General features: G+C 37.3%; 1 protein-coding gene across 4 annotated transcripts in view; it reads left to right on the plus strand.

The window, feature by feature from the left end:
- Positions 1-20,614, plus strand: part of LOC136866972 (sodium-independent sulfate anion transporter) — a 239,988-nt gene extending 219,374 nt beyond the window's left edge. For all 4 annotated transcript variants that reach the window (XM_067144074.2, XM_067144067.2, XM_067144082.2 and 1 more), the window contains one exon: positions 20,355-20,614. In XM_067144074.2, the coding sequence (XP_067000175.2) occupies positions 20,355-20,440 (86 nt within the window). In that variant the 3' untranslated portion in view covers positions 20,441-20,614. The remainder of the gene's footprint in view (positions 1-20,354) is intronic.
- Positions 20,615-26,539: the final 5,925 nt, after the last annotated feature.

Here is a 26,539-nt window from a genome sequence, read left to right on the forward strand (position 1 = left end):
TGTGAGGTGCTTGCGGTGGGCGGGGAGTATTGGAGGGAGAGGTAAGTGACGTGAGGAGAGCGGGTGAAGTGTTGTGTAGGGTGGAGCTTACTGAGGAGTGGTGTTGTGATAGGCTGGGGGAAACGGACGGAAAGGTAGGGGGACAATTATGTAAGGTGGAGCTGTTCGGAAGGAGGTGTGTTGGTTGTTTGTTGGGATTCTTTTTGATGGTTTTTCTGGATGAGTCTAAATTGGTAGCCTCTTCTAATAATATATTTATGTTTTCCGTAATTTCGTTAACATTCTGGTTGGGATTTCGCTTCTGATCAATTTCAATAAAGATATTTTCAAGGATATTCATTAATTTACCTTTGTTTAGCGTTCGTAGGATGGTTAAGTCCCTTTCAATCGATGTAAAATTGTGTTTATATTCGGTCATGTGAAGACTCATGGCCGAGTACTTCCTGTGTTTTTCGGCATTAATATGTTCTTGATATCTTACTGAGAAATTACGGCCTGTTTGTCCGATATAAGAAGTGGCACAATTTGAGCATTTAAGCCTATATATCCCGGAATTTAAATATTTGTTATTGCTTGCAATGCTTTGGTGATTGAAAATTAACCGTTGATTGTTGTTATTGGTGCGGAAAGCAATATTGAAATTAAATTTCTTAAAAATGTTAGTAATCTGGTAAATATTCCCGTTATTATAAGTAAAGGTGGCGAAGTTCTTCTTTTTATGTTCTTTTACTAGCTGCGTTTGAGGTTTATTCTTCATTTTATTCACTAATCTATCTATGTAGTGTTTTGTGTATCCGTTGCTTATCGCTATTTTATAAATGAGATTAATTTCTTTTTGGAGGTCGTTTTTAGATAAGGGAATGTTGAAGGCTCTGTTTAACATGCTTAAAAAGGAACTCCTTTTATGTGCCTCAGGATGGTATGAATCTTTTCGTATGGTGTTTATAGTTTGAGTCGGTTTTCTAAAGATTGTAAAGGCCAACTTTTCTTCTTTCCTTTCGATTGTTAAATCAAGGAAATTTAGTTTTTTATTGTTCTCGGTTTCTAATGTAAATTTTATGAAAGGGTCTAAACTGTTGATTTGGTCTAATAAATTAGTGCTACTATTGATTTGTTCATCTATAATTGCGAAGATGTCATCGACAAACCTTAGCCAGATAATGATGCCTTTTTCATCGTTTAAAATTTTATGTTTTTCTAAGTGATCCATGTATATTTCAGCAAGGATACCTGACGCTGGAGATCCCATAGGAAGACCACTTTGTTGGTATACTGTGTTATTGAAGGAAAAATAATTATTGTTAAGTGTGAATTCTAGGAGTAACATAAATTCTTCTATTTCATGGTTACTAAGTTTTCTGTGTGTCTTTAAGTTGTTCTTAATTATATTTAGAGTTTCTTTCGTGGGGATCGTAGAATACATATTAGTGACGTCAAAAGAGTTCAAGGTGAAGGATGATTTTAATTTTGTGTTCTTGATAATTTTACAAAATTCTATTGAGTTATTGATTGTGGTTCTGCTTTGGAAAGTATAGTACTTCTTTAGGAAGCTATTGATAAATTTAGAGGTTTTGTAGGTGGGGCTATTTCTAAAGTTAATAATTGGTCTAATGGGTGTGTCAGGTTTATGTATCTTAGGCAAAGCTCTTGCCGTTGGTAGTCTTGGATTCATATTAATTAGGTTTGATATTTCGTTCTCATTAAGGATGAAATTAATGTTTTTAAGTATTTGTTTTAGTTTTCTTTGGACAGAATTAGTCGGATCTTTTTTAATTTTTGTGAAAGTGTTATCTGAAAAAAATGCTTCGGTTTTTTCTATATATTCTTTTTTATGCATAATAACTGACACATTGCCTTTATCCGCCTTTGTGATTATAAGGTCATTATCTTTTATTTTTTGTTTAAGGCCTTTTATATCTGTAGAAGGTAAATGGGGTGTGTTAACTTTCTGATCTTTAAATAATTCTACAAGTTTCTTTTTGACTTCGAATTTAGTTTCGAGTTGTTGATCTACTGGAAGCTGAGCTATGACCTGTTCTACTTCAGCAATGGTTGTTATGTATTGCTTTTGGTTGTATGGATTAGACCAATTATGTTTGGGTCCTTTGTTGATAATCTGCAATTCTTTGTCCTCGAAAACAACGTCAGTTAGATTCTTAATCGGGGGGTGAAAGGTTGAATTGGGTTCAATGTTGATGGAGGATTCTTTTGACTGATTTATGTTTTTTTTGATTTAGAGTAAGACCGTGAAGTTTTTTGTTCAAGATTTCTTGTTTCTTATCCAAGATATTTTGAATTTTTATATCACCATATTTCAAAAAGGAATCCCATTCAATAGGGGCCATAAGGGAGGAAGCTTCTAGATGAGCGTTATATAACTTAGAGTTTAAAAAAGACTTTTTTCTGTACAGAAATTTAATTTCATTTTTGAGCCATAAGTCGTTAGTTTTTTCCTGAGTAGCTTTGTGCCATTTTGTTGTACAAGGTTTTCTCTGTACTGAATTTAGAAATTTAGGAACGAGTTTTTGATGTAAACATTGTTTTAGGAAATTTATGTCTTTGCCAATTTTTGACAATTTAATCTTTAAGTTCAAATAGGTATTTGATTGTTTTTTTGCCTGGTTGGCTAAATTACAGCTAATAAATCTCATGTTTATTCCGTATTGGCTCAACACAACTAAGGTTAAGTTATGAGTAAGTTCCCACCTTCCAATACTTATCAATTTCTATATAATAGACTTATTAACCCGGCAGTGGTCGCGCGCATGGTGCATCTTAAAGTGGTCGCGGTGGGTCACCATGACCCACATATTATTATTTAACTTATTTCGTCAGGACTTGTTATTTTTTAAAACTATGTTTGTACATCAATTAATACTATTATCTAGGACATAAAAACAATTGAACCTTTATTTATGTTCTTACTATACATCTACAAATGAATTTTTAAAACTTTAATACAAAACCTCAACTTAATTGCATGCGTTACAAGGATTAGTAATATTTTCTGGAATATTGTTAAATTTCAGAAATAATTTTACATGAATGCCTTCTAAGAACATGAAGAAAGATTTAGAGATCATTTTTGAATAGTCATGATATTGAATTTTTCAATGATTTTCACACATTAACTTTTGGTACGAGTAAACATATAAAAAAAAAACAGAAAATAATAAATGGCGAAACCAACTGATAAATTCAGAATCTCTGGCTAAGATTTAAAAAAATATTTACTAATACACCTTCTCACAGTTCTCAGTCTCTGGTTTAGGCATTTTCCAGACAGTCTAGGCAAGTCAGTTTGCCATGGATTCCACATACAAACTTCTTACAGATCGCACACGTCTGATACGTTTTGTTGCCAGTCCTGGAGCATAGCGCACATCTTTTCCGTTTTCTGGTACCTTCATCTTCTTGAGGTCCCTCAGGGAGTGAATCCGTTTCTTTCAGAGTGCGTAGAATTTCCGTCCTAAGCTGACGGCTGAGATTTCCAGTCAGCAAACGGGTCCTCATATACGGCGTAACCAATTCCTTGGCGAGTTCTTTCAAGAACTGTCTCCTCACCTGATGCTTGTCTTTGTTGCTCCAGGAATAAACAACTAGTGCATTGATAGCTGTCACGTCCATAAGATGAAAAAATCCAGTAAGGGGCCACCTGTTTGTTTTTCTACCCACAGAGTAACTTCCCGACATTTCATCGACTACGTCAACCCCACCTTTCGTTAAATTATAGAACGTAGTGATCTCTGGTTTCTTCGCATCACCTGTGCTAGGATCAATAGATATACCGTGGTGCATCGTTGAAATTAAGATGACAACCTTTCCTTTCTTTGGTACGTAGGATACCAGAGTTGTAAGATTCTTGCCAAATCCAAACATGGAAGAATGTACCTCACGCCCCGTACTTTTCACAAAGCAAAGAGGAAGCTGTGTCTTATTTTTTTTAATGGTACCAACAGTTGTTAGGTTATGTTGCAGCAACATGTTGTGAGCTAGGGGAACGCTTGTGAACCAGTTGTCGTGGGTGACATTACGTCCACTTCCTGAAATAGGTGATACAAGCCTCATTACAACTTCAGCAGGAGTTTGTGTGACTTGATGATACTGACCTTGTGGTTGTTTCCCCAAGTAGACCTCCATGTTCAGGACGTAGAAAGTGCGAGCATCAACAATGGAAAACACCTTTATGCCGTACTTAGCGGGTTTATTTCGCATGTACTGACGAAAGGGACACCTGCCACGAAATCCCCACAGCATTTCATCGACTGTGGTATATTCCGATACACTGAAGTTTGCTTGACACTTAGCTACGATGTATTCAAAAACCTCACGCAGTGGAGCGAGTTTATCACCAGCAATTCTAATGTGACGATCCCCTTTATCGTCAAAGCGAAGAGCTCTGAGAAGAAACCGGAAGCGCTGTTGAGACATTACAGACCGAAAAATAGGCACTCCAGTCCCATCGTCACTCCACATTTCATCCGTATTCAAGTGCGATGATTTCAATACTCCTGCATAAAACAGAAGTCCTAGTAATGCCTTTATCTCCTCTAAATTTGTGTTCTTTGAGTCTCTTTCACGTTCGTAATTGTCTTTTATTATATTGATGTATATATTGGTATAATCAACGATCTTCTGTAGAATGTCATCTGTGAAGAAACACTGCCATGCTTTCACCGGTGTGTTAGCTTCTTTCGCTGCTCCTTTGCACCCTGGAAGATGAGTTACAATACTCCGGCGTCTTGTACGGACTGATTGTGTAGGTTCAGCCAGTTTCCATTTAGTGCCGTCTTTACCAGTGTAGTTACCTCTATAAAGCAGTGGGATGTCATCATCCGAAGTAGAGTTGCCTTCCGAATGTCCATCGTCAGTGGCTACTTCGTAATCACTGTCATCACTTTGTTCCGTATCTGTGTCCCGGACTTGGTCGTCTTGTATTTCTTCTTGTGGATCGACATCAGTCCCTACATCACTTTCATCACCACCCAGTTCATTGTCTGTTTCTGCCGAGAATGATTCATTTAGCAGAGAACGAATACGGTCTGCTTCTCTCTCATCCATTTCACCGAAACAAGGATAACGTACTGAAATGTAAAATTTAACTCAGAACATTTAAGTGAACACAAAAGGTCGCGGTGGGTCGTGGTGACCCGCACACTACTTTCCTCGAGAATTGTTACGCTCGAACTGAGTGCCGCCTGTTGTGCTGTGTAGAGGGGGTAGACTTAGGAAGATACTGGGAGGGGTGTTGCTGTGTCGCCATTGGTGGAGGGGGAGTGAACGGAAATGTAAGCGTGCGGGTCATGACGACCCACAGCGACCGTTCTCGGGTTAATTACATAATATAATCCATATAACCTCTAGTACATGTTTCGTTCCGATTATGGAACATCTTCAGCTAAAATTGGTAAAATGGCAAGACAATTAAAATACATTGATGTTAAGATGATACATAAGCTAAAAGATATGATAAAATGGCTCGAAAATTAAAACATATGATAATGATGATGAGATAAAGTTCATTCATGTTGGTTAAAAATACAACAAGTCAGTTTTCCAAATGGCGAATTAAAAACGGCGATAAGGTTCTTCATGTTGGAGGCGTGTACATTTTGTCGATCTTGAAGATAAATTGAAGAATACAGGATTTTCTTATATGTAATTTATCGGGGGAAATCTTGATAAAATAACCGTAGTTGAAGTTGAGTTTGGTAGAATTATTGAAATATGTCTGAAACGAGAAAAGGAGAAGTGAAATAGAAAATATTGAGGAGAAAACCTTGTTAAAAATGTATGTTCGCGAGAAAGAAGGATAATGGAGTTGATTACCTTAAAGACAATCTTGTCGTATTTAACGTCCTCCCTTACGCCGTGTTGTTAACTGACTGAGTCCTGTGTACGTGTGTGAGGTGCTTGCGGTGGGCGGGGAGTATTGGAGGGAGAGGTAAGTGACGTGAGGAGAGCGGGTGAAGTGTTGTGTAGGGTGGAGCTTACTGAGGAGTGGTGTTGTGATAGGCTGGGGGAAACGGACGGAAAGGTAGGGGGACAATTATGTAAGGTGGAGCTGTTCGGAAGGAGGTGTGTTGGTTGTTTGTTGGGATTCTTTTTGATGGTTTTTCTGGATGAGTCTAAATTGGTAGCCTCTTCTAATAATATATTTATGTTTTCCGTAATTTCGTTAACATTCTGGTTGGGATTTCGCTTCTGATCAATTTCAATAAAGATATTTTCAAGGATATTCATTAATTTACCTTTGTTTAGCGTTCGTAGGATGGTTAAGTCCCTTTCAATCGATGTAAAATTGTGTTTATATTCGGTCATGTGAAGACTCATGGCCGAGTACTTCCTGTGTTTTTCGGCATTAATATGTTCTTGATATCTTACTGAGAAATTACGGCCTGTTTGTCCGATATAAGAAGTGGCACAATTTGAGCATTTAAGCCTATATATCCCGGAATTTAAATATTTGTTATTGCTTGCAATGCTTTGGTGATTGAAAATTAACCGTTGATTGTTGTTATTGGTGCGGAAAGCAATATTGAAATTAAATTTCTTAAAAATGTTAGTAATCTGGTAAATATTCCCGTTATTATAAGTAAAGGTGGCGAAGTTCTTCTTTTTATGTTCTTTTACTAGCTGCGTTTGAGGTTTATTCTTCATTTTATTCACTAATCTATCTATGTAGTGTTTTGTGTATCCGTTGCTTATCGCTATTTTATAAATGAGATTAATTTCTTTTTGGAGGTCGTTTTTAGATAAGGGAATGTTGAAGGCTCTGTTTAACATGCTTAAAAAGGAACTCCTTTTATGTGCCTCAGGATGGTATGAATCTTTTCGTATGGTGTTTATAGTTTGAGTCGGTTTTCTAAAGATTGTAAAGGCCAACTTTTCTTCTTTCCTTTCGATTGTTAAATCAAGGAAATTTAGTTTTTTATTGTTCTCGGTTTCTAATGTAAATTTTATGAAAGGGTCTAAACTGTTGATTTGGTCTAATAAATTAGTGCTACTATTGATTTGTTCATCTATAATTGCGAAGATGTCATCGACAAACCTTAGCCAGATAATGATGCCTTTTTCATCGTTTAAAATTTTATGTTTTTCTAAGTGATCCATGTATATTTCAGCAAGGATACCTGACGCTGGAGATCCCATAGGAAGACCACTTTGTTGGTATACTGTGTTATTGAAGGAAAAATAATTATTGTTAAGTGTGAATTCTAGGAGTAACATAAATTCTTCTATTTCATGGTTACTAAGTTTTCAGCTTCCAGTAGATCAACAACTCGAAACTAAATTCGAAGTCAAAAAGAAACTTGTAGAATTATTTAAAGATCAGAAAGTTAACACACCCCATTTACCTTCTACAGATATAAAAGGCCTTAAACAAAAAATAAAAGATAATGACCTTATAATCACAAAGGCGGATAAAGGCAATGTGTCAGTTATTATGCATAAAAAAGAATATATAGAAAAAACCGAAGCATTTTTTTTCAGATAACACTTTCACAAAAATTAAAAAAGATCCGACTAATTCTGTCCAAAGAAAACTAAAACAAATACTTAAAAACATTAATTTCATCCTTAATGAGAACGAAATATCAAACCTAATTAATATGAATCCAAGACTACCAACGGCAAGAGCTTTGCCTAAGATACATAAACCTGACACACCCATTAGACCAATTATTAACTTTAGAAATAGCCCCACCTACAAAACCTCTAAATTTATCAATAGCTTCCTAAAGAAGTACTATACTTTCCAAAGCAGAACCACAATCAATAACTCAATAGAATTTTGTAAAATTATCAAGAACACAAAATTAAAATCATCCTTCACCTTGAACTCTTTTGACGTCACTAATATGTATTCTACGATCCCCACGAAAGAAACTCTAAATATAATTAAGAACAACTTAAAGACACACAGAAAACTTAGTAACCATGAAATAGAAGAATTTATGTTACTCCTAGAATTCACACTTAACAATAATTATTTTTCCTTCAATAACACAGTATACCAACAAAGTGGTCTTCCTATGGGATCTCCAGCGTCAGGTATCCTTGCTGAAATATACATGGATCACTTAGAAAAACATAAAATTTTAAACGATGAAAAAGGCATCATTATCTGGCTAAGGTTTGTCGATGACATCTTCGCAATTATAGATGAACAAATCAATAGTAGCACTAATTTATTAGACCAAATCAACAGTTTAGACCCTTTCATAAAATTTACATTAGAAACCGAGAACAATAAAAAACTAAATTTCCTTGATTTAACAATCGAAAGGAAAGAAGAAAAATTGGCCTTTACAATCTTTAGAAAACCGACTCAAACTATAAACACCATACGAAAAGATTCATACCATCCTGAGGCACATAAAAGGAGTTCCTTTTTAAGCATGTTAAACAGAGCCTTCAACATTCCCTTATCTAAAAACGACCTCCAAAAAGAAATTAATCTCATTTATAAAATAGCGATAAGCAACGGATACACAAAACACTACATAGATAGATTAGTGAATAAAATGAAGAATAAACCTCAAACGCAGCTAGTAAAAGAACATAAAAAGAAGAACTTCGCCACCTTTACTTATAATAACGGGAATATTTACCAGATTACTAACATTTTTAAGAAATTTAATTTCAATATTGCTTTCCGCACCAATAACAACAATCAACGGTTAATTTTCAATCACCAAAGCATTGCAAGCAATAACAAATATTTAAATTCCGGGATATATAGGCTTAAATGCTCAAATTGTGCCACTTCTTATATCGGACAAACAGGCCGTAATTTCTCAGTAAGATATCAAGAACATATTAATGCCGAAAAACACAGGAAGTACTCGGCCATGAGTCTTCACATGACCGAATATAAACACAATTTTACATCGATTGAAAGGGACTTAACCATCCTACGAACGCTAAACAAAGGTAAATTAATGAATATCCTTGAAAATATTCTTTATTGAAATTGATCAGAAGCGAAATCCCAACCAGAATGTTAACGAAATTACGGAAAACATAAATATATTATTAGAAGAGGCTACCAATTTAGACTCATCCAGAAAAACCATCAAAAAGAATCCCAACAAACAACCAACACACCTCCTTCCGAACAGCTCCACCTTACATAATTGTCCCCCTACCTTTCCGTCCGTTTCCCCCAGCCTATCACAACACCACTCCTCAGTAAGCTCCACCCTACACAACACTTCACCCGCTCTCCTCACGTCACTTACCTCTCCCTCCAATACTCCCCGCCCACCGCAAGCACCTCACACACGTACACAGGACTCAGTCAGTTAACAACACGGCGTAAGGGAGGACGTTAAATACGACAAGATTGTCTTTAAGGTAATCAACTCCATTATCCTTCTTTCTCGCGAACATACATTTTTAACAAGGTTTTCTCCTCAATATTTTCTATTTCACTTCTCCTTTTCTCGTTTCAGACATATTTCAATAATTCTACCAAACTCAACTTCAACTACGGTTATTTTATCAAGATTTCCCCCGATAAATTACATATAAGAAAATCCTGTATTCTTCAATTTATCTTCAAGATCGACAAAATGTACACGCCTCCAACATGAAGAACCTTATCGCCGTTTTTAATTCGCCATTTGGAAAACTGACTTGTTGTATTTTTAACCAACATGAATGAACTTTATCTCATCATCATTATCATATGTTTTAATTTTCGAGCCATTTTATCATATCTTTTAGCTTATGTATCATCTTAACATCAATGTATTTTAATTGTCTTGCCATTTTACCAATTTTAGCTGAAGATGTTCCATAATCGGAACGAAACATGTACTAGAGGTTATATGGATTATATTATGTAATTAATAAGTCTATTATATAGAAATTGATAAGTATTGGAAGGTGGGAACTTACTCATAACTTAACCTTAGTTGTGTTGAGCCAATACGGAATAAACATGAGATTTATTAGCTGTAATTTAGCCAACCAGGCAAAAAAACAATCAAATACCTATTTGAACTTAAAGATTAAATTGTCAAAAATTGGCAAAGACATAAATTTCCTAAAACAATGTTTACATCAAAAACTCGTTCCTAAATTTCTAAATTCAGTACAGAGAAAACCTTGTACAACAAAATGGCACAAAGCTACTCAGGAAAAAACTAACGACTTATGGCTCAAAAATGAAATTAAATTTCTGTACAGAAAAAAGTCTTTTTTAAACTCTAAGTTATATAACGCTCATCTAGAAGCTTCCTCCCTTATGGCCCCTATTGAATGGGATTCCTTTTTGAAATATGGTGATATAAAAATTCAAAATATCTTGGATAAGAAACAAGAAATCTTGAACAAAAAACTTCACGGTCTTACTCTAAATCAAAAAAACATAAATCAGTCAAAAGAATCCTCCATCAACATTGAACCCAATTCAACCTTTCACCCCCCGATTAAGAATCTAACTGACGTTGTTTTCGAGGACAAAGAATTGCAGATTATCAACAAAGGACCCAAACATAATTGGTCTAATCCATACAACCAAAAGCAATACATAACAACCATTGCTGAAGTAGAACAGGTCATAGCTCAGCTTCCAGTAGATCAACAACTCGAAACTAAATTCGAAGTCAAAAAGAAACTTGTAGAATTATTTAAAGATCAGAAAGTTAACACACCCCATTTACCTTCTACAGATATAAAAGGCCTTAAACAAAAAATAAAAGATAATGACCTTATAATCACAAAGGCGGATAAAGGCAATGTGTCAGTTATTATGCATAAAAAAGAATATATAGAAAAAACCGAAGCATTTTTTTCAGATAACACTTTCACAAAAATTTAAAAAGATCCGACTAATTCTGTCCAAAGAAAACTAAAACAAATACTTAAAAACATTAATTTCATCCTTAATGAGAACGAAATATCAAACCTAATTAATATGAATCCAAGACTACCAACGGCAAGAGCTTTGCCTAAGATACATAAACCTGACACACCCATTAGACCAATTATTAACTTTAGAAATAGCCCCACCTACAAAACCTCTAAATTTATCAATAGCTTCCTAAAGAAGTACTATACTTTCCAAAGCAGAACCACAATCAATAACTCAATAGAATTTTGTAAAATTATCAAGAACACAAAATTAAAATCATCCTTCACCTTGAACTCTTTTGACGTCACTAATATGTATTCTACGATCCCCACGAAAGAAACTCTAAATATAATTAAGAACAACTTAAAGACACACAGAAAACTTAGTAACCATGAAATAGAAGAATTTATGTTACTCCTAGAATTCACACTTAACAATAATTATTTTTCCTTCAATAACACAGTATACCAACAAAGTGGTCTTCCTATGGGATCTCCAGCGTCAGGTATCCTTGCTGAAATATACATGGATCACTTAGAAAAACATAAAATTTTAAACGATGAAAAAGGCATCATTATCTGGCTAAGGTTTGTCGATGACATCTTCGCAATTATAGATGAACAAATCAATAGTAGCACTAATTTATTAGACCAAATCAACAGTTTAGACCCTTTCATAAAATTTACATTAGAAACCGAGAACAATAAAAAACTAAATTTCCTTGATTTAACAATCGAAAGGAAAGAAGAAAAGTTGGCCTTTACAATCTTTAGAAAACCGACTCAAACTATAAACACCATACGAAAAGATTCATACCATCCTGAGGCACATAAAAGGAGTTCCTTTTTAAGCATGTTAAACAGAGCCTTCAACATTCCCTTATCTAAAAACGACCTCCAAAAAGAAATTAATCTCATTTATAAAATAGCGATAAGCAACGGATACACAAAACACTACATAGATAGATTAGTGAATAAAATGAAGAATAAACCTCAAACGCAGCTAGTAAAAGAACATAAAAAGAAGAACTTCGCCACCTTTACTTATAATAACGGGAATATTTACCAGATTACTAACATTTTTAAGAAATTTAATTTCAATATTGCTTTCCGCACCAATAACAACAATCAACGGTTAATTTTCAATCACCAAAGCATTGCAAGCAATAACAAATATTTAAATTCCGGGATATATAGGCTTAAATGCTCAAATTGTGCCACTTCTTATATCGGACAAACAGGCCGTAATTTCTCAGTAAGATATCAAGAACATATTAATGCCGAAAAACACAGGAAGTACTCGGCCATGAGTCTTCACATGACCGAATATAAACACAATTTTACATCGATTGAAAGGGACTTAACCATCCTACGAACGCTAAACAAAGGTAAATTAATGAATATCCTTGAAAATATCTTTATTGAAATTGATCAGAAGCGAAATCCCAACCAGAATGTTAACGAAATTACGGAAAACATAAATATATTATTAGAAGAGGCTACCAATTTAGACTCATCCAGAAAAACCATCAAAAAGAATCCCAACAAACAACCAACACACCTCCTTCCGAACAGCTCCACCTTACATAATTGTCCCCCTACCTTTCCGTCCGTTTCCCCCAGCCTATCACAACACCACTCCTCAGTAAGCTCCACCCTACACAACACTTCACCCGCTCTCCTCACGTCACTTACCTCTCCCTCCAATACTCCCCGCCCACCGCAAGCACCTCACACACGTACACAGGACTCAGTCAGTTAACAACACGGCGTAAGGGAGGACGTTAAATACGACAAGATTGTCTTTAAGGTAATCAACTCCATTATCCTTCTTTCTCGCGAACATACATTTTTAACAAGGTTTTCTCCTCAATATTTTCTATTTCACTTCTCCTTTTCTCGTTTCAGACATATTTCAATAATTCTACCAAACTCAACTTCAACTACGGTTATTTTATCAAGATTTCCCCCGATAAATTACATATAAGAAAATCCTGTATTCTTCAATTTATCTTCAAGATCGACAAAATGTACACGCCTCCAACATGAAGAACCTTATCGCCGTTTTTAATTCGCCATTTGGAAAACTGACTTGTTGTATTTTTAACCAACATGAATGAACTTTATCTCATCATCATTATCATATGTTTTAATTTTCGAGCCATTTTATCATATCTTTTAGCTTATGTATCATCTTAACATCAATGTATTTTAATTGTCTTGCCATTTTACCAATTTTAGCTGAAGATGTTCCATAATCGGAACGAAACATGTACTAGAGGTTATATGGATTATATTATGTAATTAATAAGTCTATTATATAGAAATTGATAAGTATTGGAAGGTGGGAACTTACTCATAACTTAACCTTAGTTACACCCATCAGGGTCGGTAGGTACGAAGGGAGTACTCATTTCTTTGGTGTACCAAATCCAGAGGTATGTTTCTGTTTCTCAGAAGTTTTTCACAGGATCTCCTCTATGTGTCTTTTGGTCTTAATCTTCTTGCAGGCGGTCCTTCGATACTTACGGCTCTCTGAACGAGGTGATTTTCATCTCGGTGTTGGATGTATCCAAACCAATTCATCTGCTCTTTATCTATTTTATCTGTTATTGCAGAGACTGTCATCAAGCCACTAATGTGATCACTTTTGATCCAATCTTCCTGTGTCACACACATTGACAAATGACATTTTGCAAGCATTCTTTTATCACTCATCACATCGATCACTGATTACCACTTTAGCCAACCAGCATTGATTCAGTGTTGTACATCAGCATCTGCTATTGCCTTGCTGCTCATGATAGATCCAAGGTACCTGAATTCATCTACTAACTTAAAGGGCTGATCATCTAGGAAAATTACATTGTGGGCCAACGTGTTGTGGATTGAAAAAGTTTATGTGCATATACTCGGCCTTTGCTCTGCCCATTCTTAGTCTGTGGCTATGTAGTGCTAGCCTCCATCTCTTAAGAACCTCTTCAACCCACTCTCTTGCTTCACCAATCAAGTTTAGGTTATCCACATACAAAATGTTCCATGGTAGCTCATACATGAGATGTTTGGTTAGGCAGTATATGACCAAATCAAATAAACACTGAACTCTGGTGAACACCAACCCTCACAGGAAAACTATCAAATTCCTCACCTCAGCATTGGATGTGTCCAAACCATTTCATCTGTTCTTTGTCCATTTTATCTGTTACCGCAGAGACTGCTATCAAGCCAAAAATGTGAGCATTTTAGATCCAATTTTCCTGTGTCACACCCATTGACAAATGAAGCATTCTCATTTTGGCAATGTGCAGTTTCTGATTATGCTTGACTTGCCTGGCCCACATCTTTGCATTGTATGTCATTGCTGATCTGATCACACTTGACATTAGTGAGTGGCATTTCATAGGATTTTTTCACTGCATTTACCAATCACTCTGGCATGTTTTGCCTACATAAGACGTTCCAAAACAATTCTCTGGGAACTCATCATATGCATTTTTCTAGATCACATGAAAATCTTCTTTTAGTTCCCTCTTCTTATCTGTTATGATTCAAAATGCCCGAATCACATTGGTAGTTGACCTTCCTCAAACAAATCTACACTGGTCACTGTGAATTTTGACTAGTTTTTGTATCCAGTTTGTCAATATACATACCCAGATCTTAAGCATGTGAGACATTAATTTAATTCCTTGATAGTTCCCACATTCCCTGGAATCACCCTTATTCTTGAAAATCGGTACCAGGAAACTTTCATGGAGCTGATATGGAAGGGATTCACCAGCTAGCAGCTTGTTGAACAGTCATTGCAGCCAAATATATCAATCTTTACCATACTTTTCCCATAATTCAGCAGGGATTTCGTCAAGGCCAAAAGCACAACCTTTCATCATCAACACTGCTTCTTCCACCATTACAAGATATTAGAATCATTCCATACTGACGGTTTTTACTTTACAAAGGAAATTTATTATGTCCTCCTATTCAATACATGCACATCTCCATCATCAGATGGAGTAATAATAGTCATACATGTTTCAACTCATTTGAGCCACCTTCAGTGAAAAAAGGTTAGTTTTTTTTACATAATATATGCTAAAAAAGTGTTAAAACATAATGAAGAAAAGAATGAAAACAAATGAGACATGACGGAATTAAAACAATAAGTGATTATGGCAAGGTTGTGGACCTCTTAGTCTAAAACGTGCAGTGTGTTACAATTAAAAAACGAGGACGAATTTACTATCCTATAATTTAAAATGACAGTCTGTCTTCTTTGAGTCACCATCACAAATAGTTAAGAGGGCAGCGAAAACTTGAGAAACTATATTTAAGAAGAAAACAAGTGACAGGTAAAATGTATGCGACACACAGTGGAAACTGCCAATTAAGTTCAAATTTAATAAATAGTTGCCTTCTCGAAAGGCCTGACCTTCTCAAATTTAGCAGTCTCGTTCTCATTGGACAAGAACGATTGTGACCTCGATGTTGGATTAAGGAATATGAATATGAATATGATATGTCTAATGCTGGCTCGGCTGTATTTGCCTTATTTTTAAGTAGCCAAAAGGGCAGCGAAAAATTGAGAAACAGCTGAGGCAACATTAGACACAATCAATGAGAATGGAACCGCTAAATTTGAGAAGGTCAGGCCTTTCGAGAGGGCAGCTATTTAATAAATTTGAACTTCAGTGGTGGTTTCCACTATGTGTTACATACATTTTACGTGGCACTTGTTTTCTTCTCAAACATAGTTTCTCAAGTTTTTGCTGTCCTCTTAATTATTTGTAATGGTGACTCAACGAAGACAGACTGTCATTTTAAATTTTAGCATAGTGAATTCGTCCTTGTTTTTTAACTGTTACATACTGCATGTTTTAGAGTAAGAGGTTCACAACCTTGCCATAATCACTTATTGTTTTAATTCTGTCATGTCTCATTTGTTTTCATTCTTTTCTTCATTATGTTTTAACGTTTTTTTAGCATCTATTACGTAAAAAAACTGTTTTAACTGAAGATGGCTCAAATGAGTTGAAACATGTATGACTGTTATTACTCCACCTAATGATGGAGATATGTATGTATTGAATAGGAGGACATATTAAATTTCCTTTGTAAAGTCTTTCACCATTGTTTTAAGTACCAGCTGACCTGACCCTTCTGTGGGGTCAGATTCCTCTGCTTCTTGATGGGGAAATTCTTCACTCAAAAGCACTTCAAAGAATTCTTTACATCAGTTGTGAATGTCGGGTTCTTTTATCAATAATGTGCCTTGTTTGCTATTAGTATATATCTGGAACATCACATCTTATGACTGTTTACACTACTGGGATGCCAGCTTGTACTCTTTGTTTGCACTATTCAACTCTTCTAACTATTTTGTCTCAAATTTCTCTTCTATCACAGCTCCTTTTGCTTTTTGCACTTTGGTTTCTCCTTTAGCTTTGATTGAATAGCTTATTCCCACCAACAGGTTTATTTTTCTATCTGTAATTTTCCTCTTGATACCCCTAGATGCTCCTTCACCTTACCTATGCAGATCTTTGAAGTGGCATCCACATTTTTGGCACACTCATCTCAGCACTGGTAACTAAATCTTAAATGAAAAATTAAATGTGTGGGCTCTTTCCTCATCTTTTAGCATAAACTATTTGAACTTTTTCATTGGTACAACTGGCTCCTTATAAATGGGTACTGCAGTCCCACTTCAGCTAATAAAAGGTGATGTGATATGAGAGACTTGGCCATAATCCCTTTACAATCCACAAAATATTGCGGTAAGTCCTTGCGATACCATTTTGGGATTATGATTTTTGAGTTACGAGGTGTTCATCTTTTCTTTTTTTGGAAGTGTGTGTTGACAATGGCCAAATCATATACCAGAGCAAGGTCTAAGAGCTACTGTCCTTAATCATTTTTTGAACCATATCCAAAGCTCCCATGACACTCTTTGTAATCTGGTGAATTTCTGCCCCTATATCCATTGAAGTCTGCACCAAAAACAATCTACTCAGATGGTGGGAACTTTTGTAAGAGTTGCTTAAGCACTTCCCAAAAGGCCTGCTTGGTCATTGTATCCTGATAACTAAATCTTGTCTGAAAAAGTAAATCTGTTGGCTCTCTCCTCATCTTTTAGCATAAACCATTTGAGCTTTCTATTGGTACAACTCACTCCTTACAAACTCACTCCTGCAGCCTCATTTGAGCTAATAAAAGGTGATGTAAGAGACTCACCTGGAATTAGCGGAGCATGTGCAGATATTACATCCTTATTCCACCACCAATTTTATTGACTTCAATAAAACATTAACTTTCTCCACACAGAATTGGATTTTCTTTGTCAGACGTTGATTAACGATGATGCCAACTCCTTTATGTCCATTTTTATAACCATTGTAGAAAACCTTATACCCCCACCCAATGTTTATGGCTTTGGTTCATGTCCATTTTGTCTCTTGCATACAAGCAGTGTCAACATGTCTCTGTTCCAACACTTCTGCTAGTTCACCTATCTTTTCCATCAAGTTATTGATGTTGCATGTTATGACACTTATTCTCTGCTTCCGCAGCTCTTTTCTTGCCTCACTGATGTAACAAGACTTCCTGTCACGCAATGGTGTGCTGATATGTGCCTCACTTTTATGGGAGGCAACCTATTTTGAACCTCACTTCTGCAGGGAGGTGACCTATTTTCGGCTTCACTTTTGCGGGAAGGCAACCTATTCTGTTTCAAACACTCTCTTCATATTGGATCAAGATTTGGCTAGGGATTTTTATGGCCGATTGCCACCTGATGCTAACCCAGAATAACCCTCTGACCAGGCCTGGAGGCTGCTGCTGATCCACTCTGAGTTCATCTACCACCACTCCTACTGCTAATACTGGAGTTATGACAGTGCCTGGGGATTTCAGTGGCATTTCCTTTACTTAGGGACCTTCACCTTCCTGGAGCTCATTCGCCCAAAGCCATTGGCTCCCTCAGGTTGTCAGGCTATTTCCCACTGCCGAACACTCGGCCTTGAGAAACTAGCTATATGGTCTACTCCATTATCAAAGCAGGATATCCTGTCTTCAACATATAAAATTAAAATTCTAATTTTCTTTCTATGAAGGTGACCCAGAAAAAATGCACCACATATTTTTTCTCAGCCCCCAACAATGGTACGAACACAAAACTTTAGATATGAATTCTTTGATATTTTCGGAGTGTGTGTGCAAAGTTTCCGTTTTTTCTGACAGATAGCATACTTGGAGCAATGGTTCAACATGGCATCTGTAAGTGATTAACATTCACAAACGTTTATGTGCAGTTTATGGAGCATCACCAGTCGACAGAAGTACGGTTAGTCACTGGGAACCGAGGGTGAGGCCATCTGAAAGTGGTTCGGCAGAGCTCCAAGATTTGCAGCAGGTGGGGGGGGCCACCCACGGCTGTTACACCTGACAAGATGCAGCGTGCTGATGTGCTCGTTCTCGAGGACCGATGCAGAACAACTTGGCAGTTTGCAGGGAAACTGTCAATCAGCAAAGGAAGTGTGGGTGTAATCATCAGTGCTCTTGATTATGCAAAAAAAGTGTTCACGATGGGTTCTGCGTTGTCTTACGGAGGAACACAAAACTCTCTGAAAAAACATTTCTTCTGAGTTGCTGCACCATTTTGAAGCCAAGGGGGAAGCCTTCTTGTTGCGGATTGTCACAGGTGATGAAACCTGGGTTCACCATTTTCAGCGTGAAGCAAAACAGCAATCGATGGAATGGCACCATCCTGACACTCCACAGAAGTAAAAATTTAAAGCAACTGCTTCTGCTGGTAAGGTCATGATCACTGAGTATTTGGACTATGATGGTGTCATACTCATTGATGTGATGCCGAGAGGCACCACCATTAAATCTGAGGCATATGGAAACGCATTAACCAAATTTAAGAGGTGCTTCTAGCGATTTGGACGCCATAACAACCTAGGTGATTGTTTGCTTCAACATGACAACACATGCCCTCACACAAGTTTGAGGATGTCGGAACACATCACGAAACAGGGTTGGACAGTGTTACCCCATCCAGCCTATAGCCCTGACCTAGCTACCTTAGACTTTCACTTGTTTGGGCCATGGAAAAATGTCATTTATGGGGGACATTTTGAGGATGTTGAAGAGGTGATTCACACAGTGAAGAAATGGCTTTGTGAACTGAACAAGGAATGGTACCAACAGGACATACACACCCTTGTGTCTCACTGGAGGAAGGACATAGAACAGGAAGGAAATTATGTGGGAAAATAGGGAGTGTAGAAGAAACATAATTCTTTCTTGTGTGTAAGTTTCACTGTGTTTAATACATAATTGTTGAAGAAAAAACATGTAGTTCATTAGTTTCTGGGCTACCCTGGTAGTTTTGTTAGATTCTTTACTTTAAATTTGACATTTTTTTCCTTGGTGGTTTAACATTGATTAACCCATACATATCTTCATTAATGTTGAAATGAGTTAGGGATAGGACTGGGAAGGTAAAGGCTTTTGCCATGATTATGGTACAGTTTCATTATTTGCCTATTTTCAAAATTGAAAACCACAGAAAACTTTGTTAGGGCTGCTGGTATGGTTCAAACCCACCATCTCCCACCTCGAATGCAATCTTACTGCTATTATCTGCGCACTTTTTAGCGATAGATTTACACCCTAGTGCTGAAGCGGTCGACCTCGGCAATCTTCGAGATTCATACTGGCAACCTTTGAAACACAAACTATGAATCACTTATGCATCGCTGTGCGACATCTGGCGTACACTTTACGTACTAGTACTGTTGTTATTTACACAGCAATGCCAAACTATAGAATTCACTCCAGGAATAAGATTCGCATTGGGAAATGATATATAATGTGTTTGTGAGACACAGCTGTTGGCTTAAGATGACAAAGGTTTAGAAAATTCATATCAATCGATCATATTATCGATTCAATTCAGATTTCATTTCCATTCAGTTGGCAATACTAATGGAACCGGAAAAGCTCCCTCCTTACTCCTCAAACCCGTACACAAATCATCACTAAAAAGTGCGCAGATAATATACGTCCTTATCACATTTTGAACTCACTCAGTGAGTTGATTTTTATCTTTAACATACTGAAAGAGCACTTCACGTCAAAGAATGATAATGTGATACCACTAACATTTTCACTTTAAAATTAGGATTGGGAAGGGAATGGGCATGGCCTTCATTAAGTTACAGCACCAGCACTTCCTGGGAAAACATGTGTGTTTGTCAATAAAAGTGGGAAGGGGAGGATGACAGAGCAAAGGTAGTGGGAAGTTAAATGCGAGGCAATTTTTCTTGGGAACTTGGCAGGGAGAGAAGTGTTGCTCTACAAGATAGTGGCAATTCTTAGTACACCATTTAACTAAAAAGATTTTCTAAAATAAATATGTAAAATTATACATTTATTTAACATTTCTTTAATGAAAGTTTCTAATTTAAATGCATTTTTATCTGTTTCAGGCCTAGTGTTACATACAAATGAGTTTCACAACATGAGAGTGTCAGAAGGTCATGAATACACCATTAGTGAAGGAAATAATACATAAATCTATGCCTACTACTAAGCTCTCCAGAAACTGTTTATAGCATGCTTTTCATCACTTTTACAATAAAAACCAGTCCAAAATTCCTTCAATAAATAGCCAATTTCTTATTTTTAAAAATCCAGTTATAATATCAAAATGTACTGTGTAATAATTATTTATGAAAAAGAAAGAGTATACCGGTACATATGATTGTCATATTACTTAACATTATTAACAGGATGTAGTTTCCATCATCCTAGGAACCTGGCAAGTTTAAGCCTAAGCCTAAGCTCCAGGGTATTCAAATTGTGGTATGTGTATCCCTATTTGTACGTGAGTAACCTTTTGAGAGTATGAAACAAGTTCTTAAGAAAGCCAAATTTACAGAAAACTTTGAAATTTTCTCTCGTGCAACTACCACACAAACTTTTCTACGCAAGAGTTGTGAACTAGAATTTGTATGCTGCATACCTAATTGTTGTCAATTACAGTGCAATTGTTAGATGTTTAATATTTGGTTTGTGTTGTTTTAATGACAGGGTGTGAAAACAAATCAAAATGTACAAGTGTCTAATTAAGGAAACTGGGCTTGTTATTAAAAAGCAAAAAACTAGAGAATTTAATAGATGGTGAAGCAGAAGACAGTAATAAGTTTATTAAGTGTTTAATCCTACTAGTGACAGTAGTCAGAAGCCCAGAGTAAGAAAGTACATACCAGAATATTTGTTACTCAGATTTTCTAATGCAGAAAGTGAATCAGAACATCTCTATGTGCTATTTGTCGTGAACCTCTTTCCAAAGAAATTCATTGAACCCATCTTTGCTAAAAAGACATTTTCAAACATACCGGTAACATGAGAATCTGAAAAATAATCCATATTAACTTTTTTAAGCAAAAGGATTCTGAGGTAAAATCTGTAATGCAAAAACTTACCTCTTTTATCTGTGTAAATATGGCATGCCTTGAGGCATCATTCAAACTCCCTCCCTCCCTCCCTCCCTCAATCAATCAATCAATCAATCAATCAATCAATCAATCAATCAATCAATCAATCAATCAATCAATCACTACTGACCTGCATTTAGAACAGTCACCCAGGTGGCAAATTCCTTATCAATATATTTTACCTAGCCTTTTCTCAAGTAGCTGGCCCTGTGGTGTAAGGGTAGCATGCCTGCCTCTTACCCTGAGGCCCCAGGTTCGATTCCCAGCCAGATCAGGGATTTTTACCTGGACCTGAGGGCTGGTTCGAGGCCCACTCAGCCTACGTGAATAAAATTGAGGAGCTATCTGACGGTGAGATAGCGGCCCCAGTCTAGAAAGCAAAGAATAACGGCCTAGAGGTCGCTTGGTAGGCCAAGGCCCTTCAAGGGCTGTAGTGCCATGGGGTATGGTTTGGTTTGGTTCTTTTCTCAAATAATTTCAAAGAAGATGGAAATTTATCAAACATCTCTCTTGATAAATTATTGATAATGATAATCCATAGCCTGTTTCCAGTCATTCGACCGGGTCAGGAATGAAATGAATGAAGCCCCCATCTAGCGGCGAGGATAGGAACTGTGCCAGCTGCCGAAGCCTGTCGCACTCCTCTGAGGGAATATGATAAATTATTCCAAATGAATATTTGCCCCAATTTGTCTCCTTGAAATAACTTTATGTTCATACTGTGATATTTTCTACTTTTAAAAACATCACCAAGTCTACTATTGTCATTCCACACCATTTCTCCAGTGGCAAGTCAGAACAAACCACTTGGTTGAGCAGCTTGTCTTCTAACTTACAAGTCTCCCAGCCCAAAGTTTACAACATTTTCATAACACTACTTTTTTTATCAGAAATAGCCAAAACTTGCGCTGCTTTGCTTTAAAAATTTTCCAGTTTTTTAATCAAGTAATCCTGGTGAGGGTGCCATACACTGGAAGCATACTCTAATTGTGGTCATAGCAGTGACTTACATGCCCTCTCTTTTACATCTTTATTACAACCTCTAAATACCCTCATAACCATAAGAAGAGATCTGTAACCTTTACTTACAATCCTATTTGTGTGATTACCCCAATGGAGATCTTTCCTTATATTACCACATGGTTACTTACAGGTAGCAGGTAGGGACCCTCTTTGGGGGCAGTCCTACCCAGGAAGTGGCGCCCCTGCTTATGTGAATAACAGAGCACACTGACTCAGTGTGTAACATCTGGTAAGGGTCCCAGCTCAGGATTATGAGTGAAGACCTCAGTACGGTGGAGATGGCGGAAGAGGCAGCCCTGGACTCGGGGATAAATAAGAGTACAATCTAAAGAGGCCAATGGCTTTGGGTAGATGGTCCCTCAGTAGAGGAAATGCTAATGAAACACCATTACTCAACGGTTTACTCAGCAGAGAAGATGGGCTTCGCTACAACAAGTGAATCGGAAGAGAAAACGCCAGGCAGACTGGCTATGAAGGCGCCACTCGATTTTCCTTGAGTCAGCGGCAGTCCATTGAAGTTTTGGTGTTTGACACCACATGTCTCATGCCTATGTGCCATGGTGAAGGATTCCAAAATCATAGTGTGTGGGTCACTTCCTGGGAAGCTGTGATCCACCTCAAACAAATCCACACCAGTGGCACTTTCTTCAGCTGTCACTTTCACTCCAAGTCCAACAGCGATGAGATAAGGACAGTGGAGGCAGGTTCTCGGGTGAAACTGGAAGCCTTCAGTTTGGACCTGCACAATGGCAGCAGGTGTGTGACGGTCGTCTTTCTAAGAATTGTGACTACTTGGGAATTCGGTCCTGCGCCTGTATTTGGGCAGGCCTATTTAGAATCACCGCTGCCCACCCCTAAATGGAGAAGTCCCTAGAAAGGAGAACAGCTCTGGAACTGATTCAAAGTGGAGGCCTACCCCTAAAGACTAGACTTCATACTCTTATCCTCTTAAAATGGGAAACCTGCAAAGTACCTGATGACCTTAAAAAGGCCACTATTGTTACTCTTTCCCCCCCCCAAAAAAAGGTGATTGTAGTGTTTGTGGCAACTATTGAGGCATATCATTGCTATCTATAACAGGTAAAATTCTTGCTAGAATTTTGCCCAATTGCCTGCAGATTATTTCTGAGAGGATCCTACCTGAGTCGCAATGTAATTTTTGAACGTCCAGGGGCACAACAGATATGATCTTCTGCGCAAGGCAAATCCAGGAAAAAAGCAGAGAGCAGCAAACTCTTTTATACCTAGTGTTCTATGATCTGGAAGAGGCTTTTGACTCAGTCCCGAGACCAGGTATATGGACAGTACAGTACGCAAAACTTTTAGTAATACCTGGGCTCCCTAGTGCTGAATCAGTAGACCTCGGTTATCTTCGAGATTCGTATTGCCAACCTTTGAAACACAAACCATAAATCGATTATGCATTGCCGTGTGACACCTGACATACACTTCACGTACTAGTACTGTTGTTGTTTACACAGCAAAGCCAAAATATAGAATTCATGCTAGGAACAAGATTCACATCGAGAAATGTTATATAATGATATATAATGTGTGTGTGACACAGTTGTTGGCTTAAGATGATAAAGGTTTAGAAAATTCATATCGATCGATTTCATTTCCATTCAGTTGGCAGTATTACCTGAACCGGGAGAGCTCCCTCCTTACTACTCACGCCCGTAAAACCGGGTATCACTAAAAGTTTGCGTACTGTACTGAAACACTTTGGCTGTCCACATTATTTTGTAAATCAAGTCAAGGCTTTTCATGATAACACGTCTGGGCATGTCGTTCATCAAAATATCATCTCTGATCCATTTCCAATCACTCATGGATTGAAACAAAGATGTGTGTTTGCTCCAACACTCTTCGTTTTTTACCTAGCAGCCATGCTATATGGAACATCTACAGACAACCAAGGTGTCAGATATCACTTCGATGGGGGACTGTTCAATCTGGCTAGACTTCATTCCCAATAGCTTACTAAGATTTCCTCCGTTACGGAATTGCAGTATGCACATGATGCTGCCACACCTGCTCTCACACCTGAGGAGCTGCAACAGTCAGTCAGTTGTTTCAAGACTGCTTGCGATTGTTTTGGTCTCTCCATTAATGCTCAGAAAACCAAGTACTGTCACAGTATGCACCTTGATTGAACCTCCCACCTTTCAATATCTCCACTGCAGATATTCCACTGAAGCAGCTTGACCACTTTTTATATCTAGGAAGTATCCTCTCAACAAATGCTAACTTCTCACAAGATGTTGATAGGAGAATTTGTGCTGCCCACTCAGCATCTGGACGTTTATCCCATTGTGTCTTCATGAATAAGGACCTTACAACGCATACCAAGATTGTGGTTTACCAAGCTGTTATCATATCAACACTGCTTTTTGGTTGTGAAACGTGGACCCTCTGCCATCAGGATATCAAAAAGCTAAGAGTGCTTCCATCTGCAAAAAGCTTAAATCCGTCTTGAACATCAAATGGGAGGACCGGATCACCAACCTTACAGTTCTTGTGAAAGCACATGCTATAAGCATTGAGGCTACCATCATTGGCCACCGTCTCAGATGGTTAGGGCACGTCCATCGCATGAGTGAAACCAGGCTTCCTCATCAACTCTGTTCCAGCACAAGACCTCATTGAGCCCCTTTAAGGCATTTCAAGGATCAGCTAAAGCATACTATGAAAAGAGCTGGAATTAACTCTCAATCCTGGGATACGCTTGCTGAGAATCATACACTTTGGCGCCACACTGTTTCTACATCAGTTTCAGTGTTTGAAGAGGAATGACGGCGATATGGAGAGGACAAATGGCAAACATGGAAGCTCCATCAAGCTTAGTTCCGCCCTCCCCCAACCATTTCATGTGATCTGTGTGGATATATGTTTGATGCCAAGATTGGGCTACTGAGTCATACGAAACATATTCACAAAGCTTTGTGAGTGTGAAAATGTAAACTGCTGAAGAATATGTTTACTTGGATACGACTTGTAGCCAACGACTGATGACAACAACGACTTACAGTGATCCTCATGAAGTACTTTCATTCCATCAACATAGTGATTCAAACTGAGAGCATTTTTCCACTTAGTAAAATTCACAATCTGGCTTCAATCTGTAGATCATACCATTTTCTGCTGTCCATCTCACAATATTGTTCAGGTCTTTTTGCATTTGCTCACTATACTGTAACTTATTTATTATTATTATATACAAATAACATCATCCACAAAAAGCCTTATCTCTGATTCTAGTTCTTTACTCACATCATTTATATATAAGAAAACATGAAGGTCCAATAATACTGCCCTGCAGGATCTTAATCATTACAGGATCACCCACCCACTCTAACTCTCTGAGTTCTATTTTCTAGAAATGTAGCCACTCATTCAGTCACCCTTTAGTCTAGTCAATTTGCTCTCATTTTTGTCAGTACTCCTATGAACTAACCTATCAAAAGCCTTGGAGAGTTGAAGTCAGTAGGTTAATAATCAGTTCAAGAATAGCAAGAGCAAGAAATAACACACTGATGATTGAGTCTTATTTACAACTCCTGCTGCCAAAGACATGGTATCAAGTGTTCTTGGCAAGCAGCAAGCAAACCAATTAGAAGCTATCACTTTATCCAACTATACTGTGCCTCACAGGATCATGAGTATGACTGATGATTTAGAGAAGCAATTCATAAGTAAACTGAAATCTGCAAAATACTTTGCTATATAATTAGATGAGAGTACAGACTGCACAAATATGGCACAGTTGCTATCATTTATTATATTTATTGATTATAGACCTACCTCTAATGTGAGGGAAGAGTTTCCATTCTGCAAGGAGCTTCCATGATGAACAACAGCACAGGATATATTTAATACACTTGATGACTTCATGCCTGAGCATGGTGTAGACTGGAAGAAGTTCATTGAAGTTTGCACTGATGTTGCACAATCTATGACGGGGAAGCATGATGGTGTTTCTCAGATCAAGATGGTACTTCTGCAGGCAAGATTCATCCACTGTAGTCTTCATAAGGAAGCTCTAGTTGTCAGAAGATGTCCAAATAATTTGAAAGAAATATTGACAGAAGCTGTTAAAACCATTAATTTTGCTAAATCAAGAACAGGTAATTCTACATTATTTGCTATTT

The sequence above is a fragment of the Anabrus simplex genome, chromosome 1, assembly GCF_040414725.1.
Source record: "Anabrus simplex isolate iqAnaSimp1 chromosome 1, ASM4041472v1, whole genome shotgun sequence".
NCBI lineage: Eukaryota > Metazoa > Arthropoda > Insecta > Orthoptera > Tettigoniidae > Anabrus > Anabrus simplex.